This window comes from Cajanus cajan, chromosome 1, assembly GCF_000230855.2.
Source record: "Cajanus cajan strain Asha chromosome 1, NIPB_CcT2T_4, whole genome shotgun sequence".
Taxonomy (NCBI): domain Eukaryota; kingdom Viridiplantae; phylum Streptophyta; class Magnoliopsida; order Fabales; family Fabaceae; genus Cajanus; species Cajanus cajan.
Genome location: NC_138517.1, coordinates 3,924,012 through 3,940,693, shown reverse-complemented (window position 1 = coordinate 3,940,693; position 16,682 = coordinate 3,924,012). Strand labels below are relative to the sequence as shown.

Genomic DNA, 16,682 nt, shown 5'->3' with positions numbered 1-16,682 from the left:
TAGTTTTAGTATATAATTTTTTTATTTTTTTTATTTTATTTTGTTAAAAATACTTCTATAATAGTTTATCCTGAAAATCTCATATGATGCACATACTTGAACTTTTAATCTTCTTTTATATAAGAGAAATTGTATGTTGTAATTTTCTTTGTATATGACCAGACATGAGAATAAAAGAAATGTGGTGTTTTGATGCTTTTAAAAAGTAGTATGAAAATTTTTAATTACTTCAATTAAATTCTTTTCACTTCTTTGTTGAGTTAGTTAGTTATAAGTAAAGTTTTGGGTTAAAGTAAATATTATTAAATTTTGATTAACTAATAAATAGATATAAGTGTTTGATACGAGAATAACATATCATTAATTAGATTTCTTACTTGATAATCTACAGAATGTCATTCTCTATCTATCATTTTATTATAAAAAAAGGTTTTTTTACACTTTTAAAATTTTTGTTCAACTAAAACTATTCAAATTTCTTGCGTTTTAAATTTATTTTTGAATAAAATAATTCAATTTTCATCATATGCAAATATCATTTCATGTTTTATTTGAGATTTCTTCATTTTGAGTTTTTAAAAATTTTTACTTTGAAAATAAATCTCCTATAAAATTTTCATCATTTTAAAAAATTCAAATAAATATCTTTAATGTATGATATTTTAAAATCACTTAGTCATTTGCAAAAAAGTTGAGCGAATTTGGCCTAGAAAGGCAAAGAGTAGTTTATCCTCAAGGGCTCAGCAAATTGGAACTTGTCTCTTTCATACTTACTCTATTTTATTTCCTAGACCTATTTAAGAGATGAGGAGAGAGATAATCATCATCAGATAGAGAAGAACAAAGTGAAATCAGTGTTGAGGAGAAGAACAACTTCAAGAGTCATTTGGGACATGGATTTGGGATTGTTGAGTAGCTAATCCTTTCTTATATTGGGATCGAAGGTATTTTGTCTAACTCTTTTGTAATCCTTTTATTTAGTATTAATGATTTTATTCTATTCTTAATGCTTAAAGTGAACTGATCAATCATATTTTAATCTTTAATTTAGATTTTAGTTGAAAAATATTTAAATATCTATTTTGAATCAAATCCTCTAATGATTCTAAATGCTAAGAATAGATTTAGAGTTATTAGTTGAACAAATTCTCATACTTAATGCAAGGACTCTAATTTGACAAACGGAGGAATCATTTATTAAATTAGAATATTTAGAATTTTTAAAGGCAAAAAATTGATATAGAATAACTTTAGTTTAGAGAATTCAATAATATTGAGTGATAGAACTCATATATAAATAATCTTAGGAGAACATAGGAAAAAGATAGGTGAAATTCCTTTCTTTTGCAAGTTTTAGTTAGGATAATCAAAATTACAATATATCTTTTAAGTCCCTGAGGATTGAAAACTCATACTTTGAAAATATATTACAACAAAATTGGTGTGTTTACTAAGAAAATCCTAAACCCAAAATCTTCTATGATTGTGGTTCAAGCACAATATTTAGAATTATATACATACTATCAAATTTATCTTAATTTTGTTAGAAAGTTAAGACAATTATTTATAACTTCTAAGTTATATGTGATATAAAAAAAAAACTCGTTATATAAATACAATTTAAGATTGTTAAACTACGTACAATTACAAACTAGTTGTATAAATACAATTTAAGAAAAAGCTGACAAGGACACCTGCAATATTGAAGAGATATATATGCATTAGAATAGAAGTAATTAATTGAATGGTAGTATTCTTAGAAGCAAAGTGTTTGGTGTGAGAAGATTGATGATGGCCCAAAGAAGGGAAGCAGTAATGGGCAGTGGCAGCACAGATGTTTTTGAAAAGGGAGATATCCATTGGAAGAAAGTGAACGTTGATTCATCCATTGCCAATTCCTCTTCACCTCCAAAACCATTGCTAATCTTCACACCAACACTGCCTGGCGCATACCCTGTAATATTCTTCTGCCATGGCTTTTGTGTTCGCAATAACTTCTACTCTGAGCTCCTAGCCCACATAGTTTCACATGGATTCATACTTGTCGCTCCTCAACTGGTAACTATATCTACTCTTCACTTTCTCTATTTTTTCTTCTTTACTCACCATTAATCATTTCTATACAATTTTCTTTACTAATAAAACTAAACAAAACATTTTTCAACGCGCCATGTTTCTTATTACTTGAATACCAATTTCCAAGCAAGGTGTCAGAAATTGTATGAAAATTAAAGAAATGCTATATATGAGAAACTCTTCTCTATATTTTTTTTAATTCTATATTGATTCTTGTCTTTTCTATATTCCTTGGCTAATTTTTGCATAAAAAATGTCATTTGCTTGTCTACCAATATTTTTATAATAATTTTATATTTAAATATATTATTTTTAGTTCTTATCATAAAATATTCAGATTTTGAATTTGGTATAATACAATTTTCTTTATTTTTTATTTCTCTTCATTTTTTCCATTATTGTTTTAAATTTTTATTGTTATGTATCTTTATTAATTACTTATATGTTTAATTATTAGAAGGTTTAATGATTTTTTTCCAACAACACCTACAATTGTCTAAGATATATGTCAATATATGACACTTTAAAAAGAATTGTTTGGAGCCATAATTAATGACTTTAAATTTTAGAAAAAAATAATTTAATTTTTTAAGATTAAAACTAAAATTTGTTGATTTCATAAGATTCAAAAATATTGATTTTAAATCTTAGAGATATAAAAATAAAGATAATTTTTTATATAGTTCAAAATCAAAACTCATTTATTTTATATAAATTAAATTTTTTTTTCTGATGTCAATGTTCTTCATAACTAAAGTATATATTATATATACGGTTTAGTTCATAGATTGGTTCTTCTAGAAAAAAGTTCATAGATTGGTAATTATCGCGCACGTTTATATATCTTATCAATTAATTAGTAAAGTTGGAGTATTTTATGAATTTATATTTTATTTAATAAAAATGTTTAAAAGATTATTGATATTTATTAAATCAACTGATATTATATTAAAATTTTAAAATTTTAATATCTCAAGTTTGAGTTTTATATTTGTAAAAATAATTAATTTTAATATTAATTTGTATTATTTAAGAACTTAATGATAAAATTGTTTATACACTAAATCAACTTATCCTTTTTATATATGTTATCGTTTATAAACCTATGAGATATAATGAATTTGTATGAAATTGTGGGAAAAAAAAAAAATTTTGATCTACAAAAGGTATTTTAGTTCTTGGATTTCTCTAACAGAGTTTTCATCTTTCTCATATGGTTAGTTTTGCAATGGGTTGCCAATGTTTGGACCTTGCGAAGTGAAATTGGCAGGAAAAGTGGTGGATTGGCTGGCGAAGGGGCTTCAACCTCTGCTTCCTGAGAACGTGGAAGCAAATTTGGAAAAACTAGTTCTATCAGGTCATAGCAAGGGTGGAAAAACAGCTTTTGCCGTTGCACTTGGTTACGCCAAAACCACCCTCAAATTTTCAGCACTTATTGGCATAGACCCTGTGGCTGGATTTTCCAAACACTGCCAAACACTTCCTCGTATTCTCACGCGTGTGCCTCGATCCTTCAATTTGGACATGCCCGTTGCTGTCATCGGAACTGGGCTGGGCCCAATAAAGGGTAAGTGTTGGGCCCCACCGTGTGCTCCTGAAGGGGCGAACCATAGGGAGTTTTTTGATGAGTGCAAACCCCCACGTGCGCATTTTGTGGCTTCGGATTTTGGTCACATGGACATGTTGGACGATGACACAGAAGGGGTGGTTGGGACAGTGTTGTCCAAGTGTTTGTGTAGGAATGGGAGGGGTCCTAGGGACCTCATGAGAAGGACCGTCGGAGGCTTGGTTGTGGCCTTCTTAAGGGCACACTTGAATGGGCAGTGGAAGGATTTTGAAGCTGTTTTAGGTGATCCTAGTCATGCTCCTACCAAACTTGATCATGTAGTGTACTTACCAGCCCCAAGTTAAAGCTTAGGTTTTGCTTGGAAGAAGAAAAAAAAAAAAAAGTTTGATACAAGGGCTAAAACTACTAAAACTTTAGTTTTAGATCCCTCAATAAAAAAATTGTTTGTTATTAGTTTTTATAAAATAAAATATTTGTGTATGTTAATAAAAAGACATCATTTTCCTTTCCTTCAATTTGAATTTGATTTTTTTTTTCTTCTTCTTCTTCTTTACTTTTCTTTCTCTTTCAATCAAACTTATTAGAGTTAGAGTCTATTTGTTATACCGGTTGTAGTCCTTTTACATTTTCACTTTCTCAAATAGTAAACATGTATAGAAGCAACAAGGGTGTGTATAAATGTCGGTTCACTTGGTTACAATTGGTTTCCAAAGTCAAATTTATCTCGTGGATTTTTAGTTCCATGGAATGACCATGATTATTTTTTTAAGGTTTATATTCACTTTTCGTTTCTAAAATATCTTATTATAATTTTTTAATTTTTAAAATTAAATAATGTTGATCTATTATTAATATATCATCCAAGATTAAATAAAATTATTGATATGTCCGTTAGCAATGTTACATGTCAATTACTTAGTATCTTTACTTCTTTGTAAAGAACAACATTATTTTCTATTTCAATTATAATTTATTATCTATTCAAATAATTTCATTTTTAAATTTAATATTGTTATTTTTGTACGTGGTTAAATTAACTACAACTAGTATCACTTATGGACATTAGTTAAAAAATATATATATATGTTAATTGTGAACTAATTTTGTTTAATTTTAAAAATTATAATATCAAATTTATAATAAAATAAAAATAAAAGGCCAAAATTACACATTTAAAAAATTATAAAGATTAAAAATGGATTTAACTTTTTTTCAATAATGATATAATATTTCGTTATTTATATTAAATTGACCTTTATTAGACACTAAATGAAACTTGACTCGTCAACTACCATTCTTACATAAAATAATCAAATTATGAATATCTGTTATTTTTTATAGGAAATAATTATCATTTAGTCAAGCGTTGTAATTAAATCAATAATCTATATTATTAATAATCAGATTATTTATTTAGTATATGCATTTTTTTTATAATTTTATTCTTGAAATTGCCTCTCATGTCACTCTTTCTTTCTCTACTATTTTTAAAAAAATTATCCTTATTAATTATAACTACGTACTCAAAAATTGTTCAAATATTCTTATTATTAAAAGTTTATTATTATTTTATATTTATTCTTTAAATAATATAAAAAGACACAAAATACCTTTATTTCACCTGATTAATCAGGATATTTAATTAACAATTTATTCTAAATATTTCAGAGCGATATAACTATCATAATATACCAACTATCAAAGTATAAATTAAAAGACAATGAACCAAAGAAAAAAAAAATCCATTGTTTGAAAAAATAATAGAATTTTCATAAAATTTGGAAATTTGTGGGAATAAGGTTACACTGCACAAAATGGACACGTTCTCTTTCCATGAGGAAACACCTTCCCATTAGTTCATGAATACCTCAATTATAGTTTAAGCAACTCATCAAATTTCAATTTAGTACATACACACGCATTATCTCTCTAAAAAAATAAAACTTGTTTTATTAGTAATGGAAACCGGAAAGTATAAATTTAAATATAAATATATAACTTTAACGTTTAATTTACAAAGTTTTAAAAATTAATTTAGTTAATAAAATATTGTTTTTATGATAATTAATTTACAAATATCTTATCATACTTAATTTGTAACGACCCGGCTAGTCACTACACACGGCATCGCACACTAGAAACTCCAGACAGATAGAACAAGTATATAAATATAGGATCTAGAATATATAAATATACAAAGTTCTAGTCTGACTAGGGTTAAAGTGTACCAAAGAAAATTACAACCAAATGCTACTATCCCAAGTAGGTACCAGCAAAATATCCACACAAGCAAAACAGCTCCAAGGTCCACCGGAGACTCACCACTAGACGCCCACCTATTCCTGTTCTGCTCCCATACGCAGTATGATCATCGCAGTCTAAACACCATGGAAAAACAGTGAAAGGGTAAGCTAGTGTAATTAAAAATCAGCATACAAATAGATACATAGCAATGTAATTAAATTTCATCATTATGAGTATCAGCTCATCTGCACAGCTTATATCACGCATCAATACCAGCACCACGATGTGGCTACATCAACACTGTAGAACAGCAACAACAGCACCACCTCAAGTGGTTATAACAGCACCGCCTAGCGGCAACATCAGCACCACCTCAAGTGGTTATAACAGCACCGCTTAGCGGCAACATCAGCACCACCTCAAGTGGCTATAATGGCCTCTCAACTAGGCACACATCAGCACCAGCTAGCGGTTATTACAGCACCACGATAGTGGCTAACAGCACCGACATAGCGGCTATAACAGCACCACAATAGTGGCTAAACACATCATACATCTCAGCAATAAACAGAATAGCAAAACAGCTCACAGCACAGCACAACACAACAAAATCCGCATACAACACAATTAAGTAGTCTTCAACACAGCTTATTACTCACAACTCAGTTCATCATTCTAGAGCATAGCCATATTATAAATCAGCATTTAAATTCATCAATAACAGCCCAGCTCAGCATAGCGATATACATCTATTACAGCTTAACATTATTTTTCAGCATTTACATCTAGTCAGCACAACATATTTATCAATTACATCTCAGCTCCGCAATTTCAGCATAATTCAATAACTATCAGCATATGATTCAGCTCGACTCAAATAACAAGGTTCAGCATTAGCATCACACAGCACAACTCAGCGTTACATTATTAACAACATACAGCATAACACAACTTTTTATCACACGACATTGGCAGCGTCTATCAGCATGAACAACATTCAGCACAGCTCAACTTAATAGCACAGCCTATCGTCTTACAGCACATCTAAGCATCTTACAGCAATATACACCTAACACAGCTCAACATCTTCAAACAGCAATTTTAGCTAGTCATCACATCATATTCATCAATTTCGGCTCAACCATACACCTCTAATACAGCTAAATATTATTATCTCGGCTTTATCACTTAGTCATCACAACATATTCATCAAATACAACTTAGCTCAGCACATAACAACATGGATTAACAAGTTCAGCAAAATTCAACAGCCAACAGCATATGTTTCAATATCCCCTCCGCGCCTGGCGTGCTCGAGGTCGCGCCCAGCGCGGCCCGACCCGAGAGCACCAGGGGCCATCACGCCCAGCGCAAGAGTGCTCGCGCCCGACGAGACTCAACTCGAGAGCACCAAGGCTCTCACGCGCCTGGCGCAATTCCAAATTGCGCCCAGCGCCTGCCTGGCAGAGACTCAAGGAGTCTCGTGCGCTCAGCGGCCTAACCCGCGCCCAGCGTGGGGAAGGTAGAGACTTACTAAGGTCTCGCGCCCGGCGCAATTCGTATTGCGCCCAGCGCCCTCTTGGCAGAGACTCCCAAAGAGCCTCCGCGCCCAGCGGGTCCAACCCCGCGCCTAGCGCGGCTCCATAGTACCCAAAACATGTCACCAGTGATATCGCGCCCGGCGCAGCCCAAGTCACGCCCGACGCGGGCCAACCAGAGACTTCCATTTGCAAGCTCGCCCAGCGCACACAGCATTGCGCCCGGCGGGCTCGCCTAAATGGAGTCCCCTGGTGGTCACGCGCCCGGCGCGAAGAACAGCGCCCAGCGCGAATTCAACAGCAACCATCCCCAAGTTCGAAATTTGCCCAAAATCCTGCAAAACACAACATAAAACCAGCATGCAATCCAGCCAAAAGTTCCCATATTCACCAAAGATCAATAAAAACACTTCATTTCTCACATGCAATCATGATTCAAGGATTTCCCCAAAATTCTCAAAAACCCCAAAAACCCGAAAGGCCCCCAAATCAGCAATGTCAACCGTTCTCAGCTCAAATGCAGCAAACACCCTACCATCAAAGAGTTCTTAGAACTCATTTTCGGCCAAACAAAGCAAAGGACTAGCTTCCCTTACCTCGGTGAAGAAATCCGAGCTCCGGGACGGGACGAACGGAAGAGAAAGACGAAAGAGAGCTTGAACGAACACGGAAGAACAAGAGAGAACTCCAAAAATCAGCTAGCAAAATCCAAGCTTACTCAGCACAGCTACCTTGAGATATCAAGAAAAGGGGAAGAAGGTAAGGAGAGCAAGTGGGAAGTCAAAGAAAAGAGAATAAGGGTGGAAAAGGCTTGCGGAAGGAATGAGGTCTCACATAATTGAAATATTTTGAATATTGATTAAAATAATTAAATAAGAAGTTTAAAATTTTCTTTAATGACATAATTATTTAAATAAAAACATTGATTAAATTTTTCATATGTTTCATAACAAGGAAGATACGTAATTGCATGAGAAGAAAAATACAAATAAAAGGTTATCTCATTAACATATAAAAATAAAGAACCAAATTTATAATACGGGAGAAAATAATCTTAATTTGATCATAACAAAATCGTAATAATTATGTTGTATCTAGACATATTTTAAGTCTTAAGACATAAATTGAGAAGAAGTAACAAACAAATACTAATAATTTTTCCGTTAAACCAAAAACATTTTTTGTTTTACAAGCGTTGAACAAAATCATATTGCTTACAAAATATAATTCAAACATGTTATAAATTTCATATAAGTTATACAAAATAAATTAGTTTTTTATGGCAAATTCTTATATCTTGATTTGGATAATATGAGAAGAAAAAAGAAATCCATAAGTGATACAGCAACAGGTATTAAGGGATCCATCATTCATTTATGGTTTGCAGGGAAGATAAGGTCATAATTTAGTTTTGTTCTTTCACTGATATAGGTAGTCTCACTGTGAGTCTGACTCATAGACATTAGTATCTTAAACACGTTTTTAATTAATAGGTAGTTGCTATTTTTAGAATTTTAATTTTATTTCGTTGTCAAATGTGACAAGCTAATTAATTAGGACACTCACCATTTCAATTTGGTTGAAAGAAGGCATTTCAATTTTTTTTAATTTATTAAATTTTTTTTGAAAAAATTAATAAGTGATCACAAAGGATGTTAAGGAAGAAAGAAAATGATGAATTTCTTAATGAAAAGGGTGTTTTAGGGTAAATTTTAGAAGTGAAAAAATGTCTATAGGACCCAGGGACAGCCCCATGTACAAGAGAGTGGGGGCATATGCCCCCACTACCAATTCTTAATGAAAAGGGTGTTTTAGGGTAAATTTTGGAGGTGAAAAAATGTCTATGGGACCCAGGGACAACCCTAAACACACGCACACACACGCACGCAAGCACCCACACACACGCAATCACGCACGCACGCGCACACACACGCACGCACCCACACACATGCATAAAATATAAATTTAAAAGGTTTGTTCATTTATTTGATATTTATCAAACTTTCAAAGGAGATTAATTCTTATATGTGATAAAGAATACTCCTTAATAACGAATTAATTTTTTAAAAAGTTTAATTTTTGATAAAATAAAATTTGTAAGATATATATTCACCTTTTGTGTTTTTTTATTTATGTTACATTGATTAAAAAAAATTAAATAGTAAAGATTGTAAGATTGTAGACTTTGATTAAAAAAATTAAAATGGGAAAGATTTTGGAAGATTTATATTCTATTTAGAATTTTTATTATAAAATATATTTTAAAATAAATTATCATCTAAAATATTATATTAGATATTAAAAATATGTTTATATCATAAATAAATTAAACTTGATTTTTATACAATTTAACATTTTTATTTTTATATTTTTATTAGTATTAAATTATTATAAAATATATTTTTAGTATTGTAATTCTAATCAAATATTTAAAAAATGTCTAGATAAATAAGTCATATTTAAGACATGTATTTTAAAAAAAATGTTAAGTTCAAACCTACTAAATTATAATATAACATAGTCTGACCTAACTTATTTTCATCATTAATCGTAAACATAGATATAAAAGCTTGTAAAAAATAATTACAATATATATTTATACCTTTAAAAATTACATGTAAAATTTTTAGTACTATAAATATATAAATAATTATTACCCCACTATCTAAATTTTCTGGATCCGTCACTAATGGGACCTATTTGGGAAAACTCCATGAGTCCGTGTGAATCAAAGGTTATAACGGATTAAGAACTTCAGTCTAACCTAACAAGTTGAAGTCATTTAATAATTCTAGATAAATTTATTTAGAATCACTTTTGTGAGAAAAAAATTAGAAAGGAGAAATAATACAAATTTTTTTTCATAAGTTAAAATTAATTTATGTATAAGTTAATTTATAAAAATTTTGTCGTATAATTTCTCAAAAAAAATTATTTTAATTTATATATAAGTTAGTTTTAGTGTATAAAAAATATTATACTTTTTTATTTTCTTTTCTTAAAAATATTTTTTATTAGTTTATCCAGAAAATCTCATATGATGCACTTATTTAAGCTTTTAATATTCTTTTATATAAGAGAAACTGTATTTAGTATTTTTCTTTGTATAACAACAGACACGAGAATAAAAAATATAAAAAAAAGTGGTGTTTTGATGCTTTTTAAAAAATAGTATGAAAATTTTTAACTACTTCAATTAAATTCTTTTCACTTCTTTGTGGGATTAGTTAAACAAGTAAAGTTTTGGGTTTAAGTGAACATTATTAAGTTTTGATTAATTATTAAATGGATATAAGTGTTTGATATGAGAATAATATGTCATTATTATCTTAAACACGTTTTTAATTAATAGGTGCTATTTTTAGAATTTTAATTTTATTTGGTTGCCAAATGCGACAAGCTAATTAATTAGGACACTCTCCATTTCAATTTGATTAAAAGAAGGCATTTCAATTTTTTTAAAATTATTAAATTATTTTGAAGAAATTAATAAGTGATCACAAAGGATGTTATAGAAGGAAGAAAGAAAATGATGGATTTCTTAATGGAAATTAAGGGTGTTTTAGGGTAAATTACTAAATTTAGAGGTGAAAAAATGTCTGTGGGACTTATTTGAGTAAATTCCGTGAGTCCGTGTGAATCAAAAGTTATAACGGATCAAGAAATTCAGTCTAGCCTAGCAAGTTTAACTATTTTATTCATTCTAGAAAAATTTATTTAGAATCACTTTTGTGAGAAAAAATTAGGAAGGAGAAATAATGCAAGTTTTTTTTTTTATAAGTTAAAATCAATTTATGTATAAGTTAATTTATGAAAATTTATCATATAATTTTTTTAAAAAATTATTTTAATTTATGTATAAGTTAGTTTTAATATATATATATTTTTATTTTCTTTTGTTAAAAATACTTATAATAGTTTATCATGAAAATCTCATATGATGCACATACTTGAGCTTTTAATCTTCTTTTATATAAGAGAAATTGTATGTAGTAATTTTCTTTGTATAATAACAGATGAGAATAAAAGAAATGTGGTGTTTTGATGCTTTTAAAAAATAGTATGAAAGTTTTTAATGATTTCAATTAAATTCTTTTCTCTTCTTTGTTGAATTAGTTAGACAAGTAAAGTTTTGGGTTAAAGTAAATATTATTAAGTTTTGATTAATTATTAAATAGATATAAGTGTTTGATATGACAATAATATATCATTAACCGGATTTTTTACTTGAAATTTTCAGAATGTCATTCTTTATCTACCATTTTATTAAAAAAAAATTTACACTTTTAAAATTTTTGTTCAAATAAAAATATTCAAATTTCTTGCGTTTTAAATTTATTTTTGGATAAAATAATTCAATTTTCATCATATGCAAATATCATTTCATGTTTTATATGAGATTTCTTCATTTTGAGTTATTTGAAATTTTTACTTTGAAAATAAATCTCCTATAAAATTTTCATCATTTAAAAAAATTCAAATAAATATCTTTAATGTATGATATTTTAAAATCACTTAAAATGTGACTGTGTATTTCTTTATTTATTTTTCTCTATTTTCTTTCAAACCAATGTCACGGGTTTATGTGAAATTGTACTCTGGAGTTAACGACACAATTTATAGGGCGAACCTATGTTTCAAATTTCAAATGTAAGTTTTAACAAAATGGAAGATGACTTAAAAAAAACAACAACAACAACAATCGCATAATTTCAGAGGAAAATCATTAAAAAGTTTAGTGTCAATTGATACAGTACTATATAAAAATGTTATATATGATAAAGAAAAAATTGAAGTGACCTCTCTTAAGATATTTTTAAAATGACATACTTGAATATCAACTTTTATTTATTTATTTATATAAGTGATACATATAATTTTTTATACAATATAACATTATCTTTATAATGTTAAAAATAATAAATTATTAATTTAAGTATCAATAATTAGAAAATTTTTATCTTTTATTTGACTTTAACTTTCAAATTATATCTTAAATATCATGTATATTTAATTTTTTTAAAATAAAAAAAATTTCAAAAAATGAACTAAGAAAAAATATGATTTTCAAATTAAAAAATAATAATTTTTTTAATAAAAAAATAACATTATGTGTAATTCCAAAATAAATGATAAATACATTTATAATTGATATAAATTGACTTATATTTTTTTTTCTTTAACTAATAATTGTAACGACCCGGCTGGTCACTACACACACCACTGTACACCGGAAACGCCAGATAGAAAGGACAAGTATATAAATATAGGGTCTAGAATATAAATATATACAAAGTCCCTATCCGACTAGAGTTAGAGTGTACAGAAACAAAATACATTATCAACGGCTACACCAAGTAGCTGAAAATAACAAAGCATCAACAAGGATCCAGCTCCGCCTGCCAAATGCAGACTCACCACTAGCCACCCACCTAACCAAGGACGGAGCCAAGGGGGGACCTACGGGTGCCACGGCCCCCCCCAACAATTTTAATTTTTTTTTATATTTTTTTTTATATGCTTTTGATACTTTAATTTTCATTTATTATAAATTATATATTATTTATTCTCGGCCCCCCAGTATTGAAATCCTGGCTCCGTCCCTGCACCTAACCCTGCACTGCTCCCATACATAGTATGATCATCGCAGTCCAAACCACATGGAAACAACTAAGGGTAAGCTAGTGAAAAGAAATAACATACATATATATAAATATATGAATAGTAAACAGCTACCCCTATCAGCACAGCAAATCAACACATCAATCAACTTAACAAAATTCATTTAAAGTACCACATCATTTAGCCATAACAGCACACATCTCACATCTTCAGCATACAACTCATTGATCTTATAGCATAACCAGCAATAAGCACACAATGCGTCGTCACGCATATCAACTCGGAGATCTCTTACAGCAACTCAGCCATTATGGCCTACAATAACTCAGCCATTATGGCCTACAACAACTCAGCCATTATGGCCTACAGCAACTCAGCCATTATGGCCTACAGCAACTCAGCCATTATGGCCTACAGCAACTCAGCCATTATGGCCTACAGCAACTCAGCCCTTATGGCCTACAACAATTCATATCAACATTCAACACAACACAACGTTGGCAACTCAACATATCAACTTGCAACACAACACAACTGTACAACTCAACATCAACTTGTAACACAACTCAACTTTACAACTCAACATGTCAACTTGCAGCACAACACAAATATACAACTCAACATCAATCAACCAACTTCAACCATTAGTCATCACATTATATTCGTCTACAACTCAACTAAGCATAAAACAGCATTAACCAACATATAGAAATTTCTCATCTCGCGCCCGGCACACTCATGGTCGCGCCCAGCGCGGTACAACCAGAGAGCACCAGGGGCTAGCGCGCCCAGCGCAGGTATGCCTACGCCTGGCGGGGCTCAGCCAGAGAGCCCAAGGCTCACACGCGCCCAGCGCATGCCAGGCAGAGACTCCCAGGAGTCTCGCGCGCCCGGCGTGCCCATACCCGCGCCCAGCGCGGGGAAGGCAGAGACCTCCCCTTGGTCTCGCGCCCAACGCAATTCAAATTGCGCCCAGCGCCCACAAGGCAGAGACTCCCAAGGAGTCTCACGCCCAGCGCGACAAGGGCCGCGCTCAGCGCAACACATCAATATCAGCATATACATATATATCCATTACAGCGTAGCATTTCATCATCAACAACATAAAATAGCCTGATCAACAATTTCACAACGTACGACATGTTCAACACATACTACGACCCAATCCTCTTATTTACAACTCATCTATCTTGTCAAATTACCCACCCAAACAACATCAATCAACCTAAGTACTTAGAACAACTTTCAACCTAACCAAATCACTAAATGTGAAATGGCAACCTTCACAGAAAACAGCACATTAGAAGTTATACTACTCCTACCACACTCATCCTTATCTCATATGAAAGATAAAAAGATTTCCTACAACTCTCATGAAGACACCAAGTCCTAATTCTTTCATCTAACTTGTTAAAAATTCTAAAAACCGCAACAGCTATAGGTAAAGCTGGCAGCCTGACCCCTCTTCACTAAAACGGCCATATCTGGAGTTCTAAAACTCTTTTTTGAGTGATTCCAGTGCCATTGGAAAGCTAACATCCAAGACTACAACTTTCATGAAGACTATCAAGTCAAATTCTGAAATCAAATGCGCGCCCAGCGCATTAAGAGCGCGCCCGGCGAAATTCTCACCTGAGACCATGCGAAGAACTGCGCCCGGCGCAAATTCAAACAGCAACTCTCCCCAGTTCGAAAATTCCACCCAAAAACCTGCAAAATCAACTTCCCAGGCACATGCAATCGGTCCAAAGCATCACATTTCCATCCAATAACCCAAAAATACTACCTTTTTCAACATGCAACAACAAATCACGAATTTCACCAAATTTTCTCAAAAACCCCGAAACCCCCAAAAACAGGTTCTCATTCAACACAGCCACGAATCAACCATCAATAAGCATCTAATGAGTTTCTAGAACTCATCCACAGCCAAAAACAACAACAAAAGAAAGAAAATTACTAGTTTCCCTTACCTCGGTGAAGAAATCCGAGCTACGGAAAGACAAAAACGGCGACGGAGACGAAGAAGAACTCGAACGAAAGAGGAGGAAGAAAAGGAACGTCCGAAATCACAGCAAGTCCTAGCCTTACGGTTCAGCACCTTCCAACCAAAGCCACTACAAGGAGAGAAATCAGCCACAAGGAAAAGAAAGAAAAGGAAAAATGAGAGCTCTTGAGTGAGGGAGAAGAGAGTTGGGAAAAAGATAATGGAATGGGGCCTCACAATAATTTTTTTTTCTTTAGCTAATAATTTTTTTAAAGAAAGTAAATAATTTTTAAGAATGAGAAGAAATATGTATACCATTTAGACAAACTTGACGCAAATGATTGCAATAAAATAAAGAATGTGTCATGACACAAATAGGACCAATGAGATGAGGGGTGTCTTAGGTTCACTATACTTAACAAGATGTGACTGATAGGGTTTTCCATATTCCATACCATAGGATGCATTGGAACATGTACACTACTAGTTTTACGCCTTAATCAACTACGGAATTTTGGCCTTAGTTGCAAGGAGGAAATATCAAAGTTTGGGTGATCTGATCCTCTTCTTGTATTGTGTTTTTTTTCCACTAATTTATATTTAGATAAAATAAAAATATATAAAAAAACAACAACTGTTTTCTTAAAAAATAAAATAAAAAAAAACTGTCCACTTTTTTGTGGAAGCACTAATTTATCTTTTATTTTTTCACAAAGACACAATGTACTTTTTTCTTACTAATAATAAATAAATATGATAATAGTAATAACAACAAAAATAATTTTTATTTATTACTTTTAAATAAAATTCTTTATAAAAAGTTTAACTTCTAATATTCATAATGGTAAATACAATAATAATTAAATAATTTTATTTATTATTTAAAAATAAAAATCATTAATAAAATAAATTTCTATCCTATTTTTTTTCTATTTCTCTTTTTTCAATTTTTTTTATTTCTTATCTATATTTTTTCTACACTTCTCCACACTTATCTCTTCTTCTTCTTTGTTTTTTTTTTTCTCCCTTTTCTTTTCCCTCTTTTCCCTTCATTTTTTTTTCTTTATCAAACAAAGACTAAAGGTTGTCTTAAGTTCCGTTAGTTGGGCACTCCAAATTCCAATAACCCAATCCGGAAGTTAAAATTAAAAATATGTAAAAGATTTATAAACCCTATTAAAAGTGGTATGCAAGCAAACCATGCATATGACATTCCAAGATTATCTCCCTATATATATGATATATATTGTGAGAGAAATACCAAAATTTTGAGCAGCTCATGTGGTTAAATGAATTAAATTATCATCCTCGTTTCTTTGGTTAAAGAAAACTAGAGTTTTAAAAAATGAATTATTCTCCAATTATTCATATGAGATTTTTTAATACTTTCTTCTAACATCAAAATTAATTATCTCTAATGTGAAATTTACGATATTTCTTCTTTCATAGTGACATTTCAGTACAACAATTAGGAAGCATATAATTAAGTATGGCATATGTATTTATGAGAAAGTTAACTATTGTGCATATGTTTTTTTGATCACGCTTCTCTATTCTCATGTGACCAACCTTTCTTAAATAGTTACTTGCACTTCTTTCAATTCAGTGACATTTCAGTACAACAATTAGGAAGCATATAATTAAGTGT

The 16,682-nt window shown here is 30.8% G+C and overlaps 1 protein-coding gene across 3 annotated transcripts; it reads left to right on the top strand.

Moving 5' to 3' along the window:
* The first annotated feature begins 685 nt into the window (after positions 1 to 685).
* CLH1 (chlorophyllase 1) lies at positions 686 to 4,182 on the top strand. Of its 3 annotated transcripts, none has more exons than XM_020347764.3 (3): positions 686 to 944; positions 1,785 to 2,058; positions 3,298 to 4,182. In XM_020347764.3, exons 2-3 carry the CDS (start codon positions 1,789 to 1,791, stop codon positions 3,985 to 3,987), a joined length of 960 nt encoding a protein of 319 aa, XP_020203353.1. In that variant the 5' UTR covers positions 686 to 944; positions 1,785 to 1,788; the 3' UTR covers positions 3,988 to 4,182. The 3 variants fall into 3 exon arrangements, with proteins under 3 accessions (XP_020203353.1, XP_029125183.1, XP_020203352.1); XM_029269350.2 differs by having other exon boundaries at positions 690 to 944; positions 1,752 to 2,058; XM_020347763.3 differs by having other exon boundaries at positions 692 to 944; positions 1,761 to 2,058.
* The last annotated feature ends 12,500 nt before the right edge of the window (positions 4,183 to 16,682 follow it).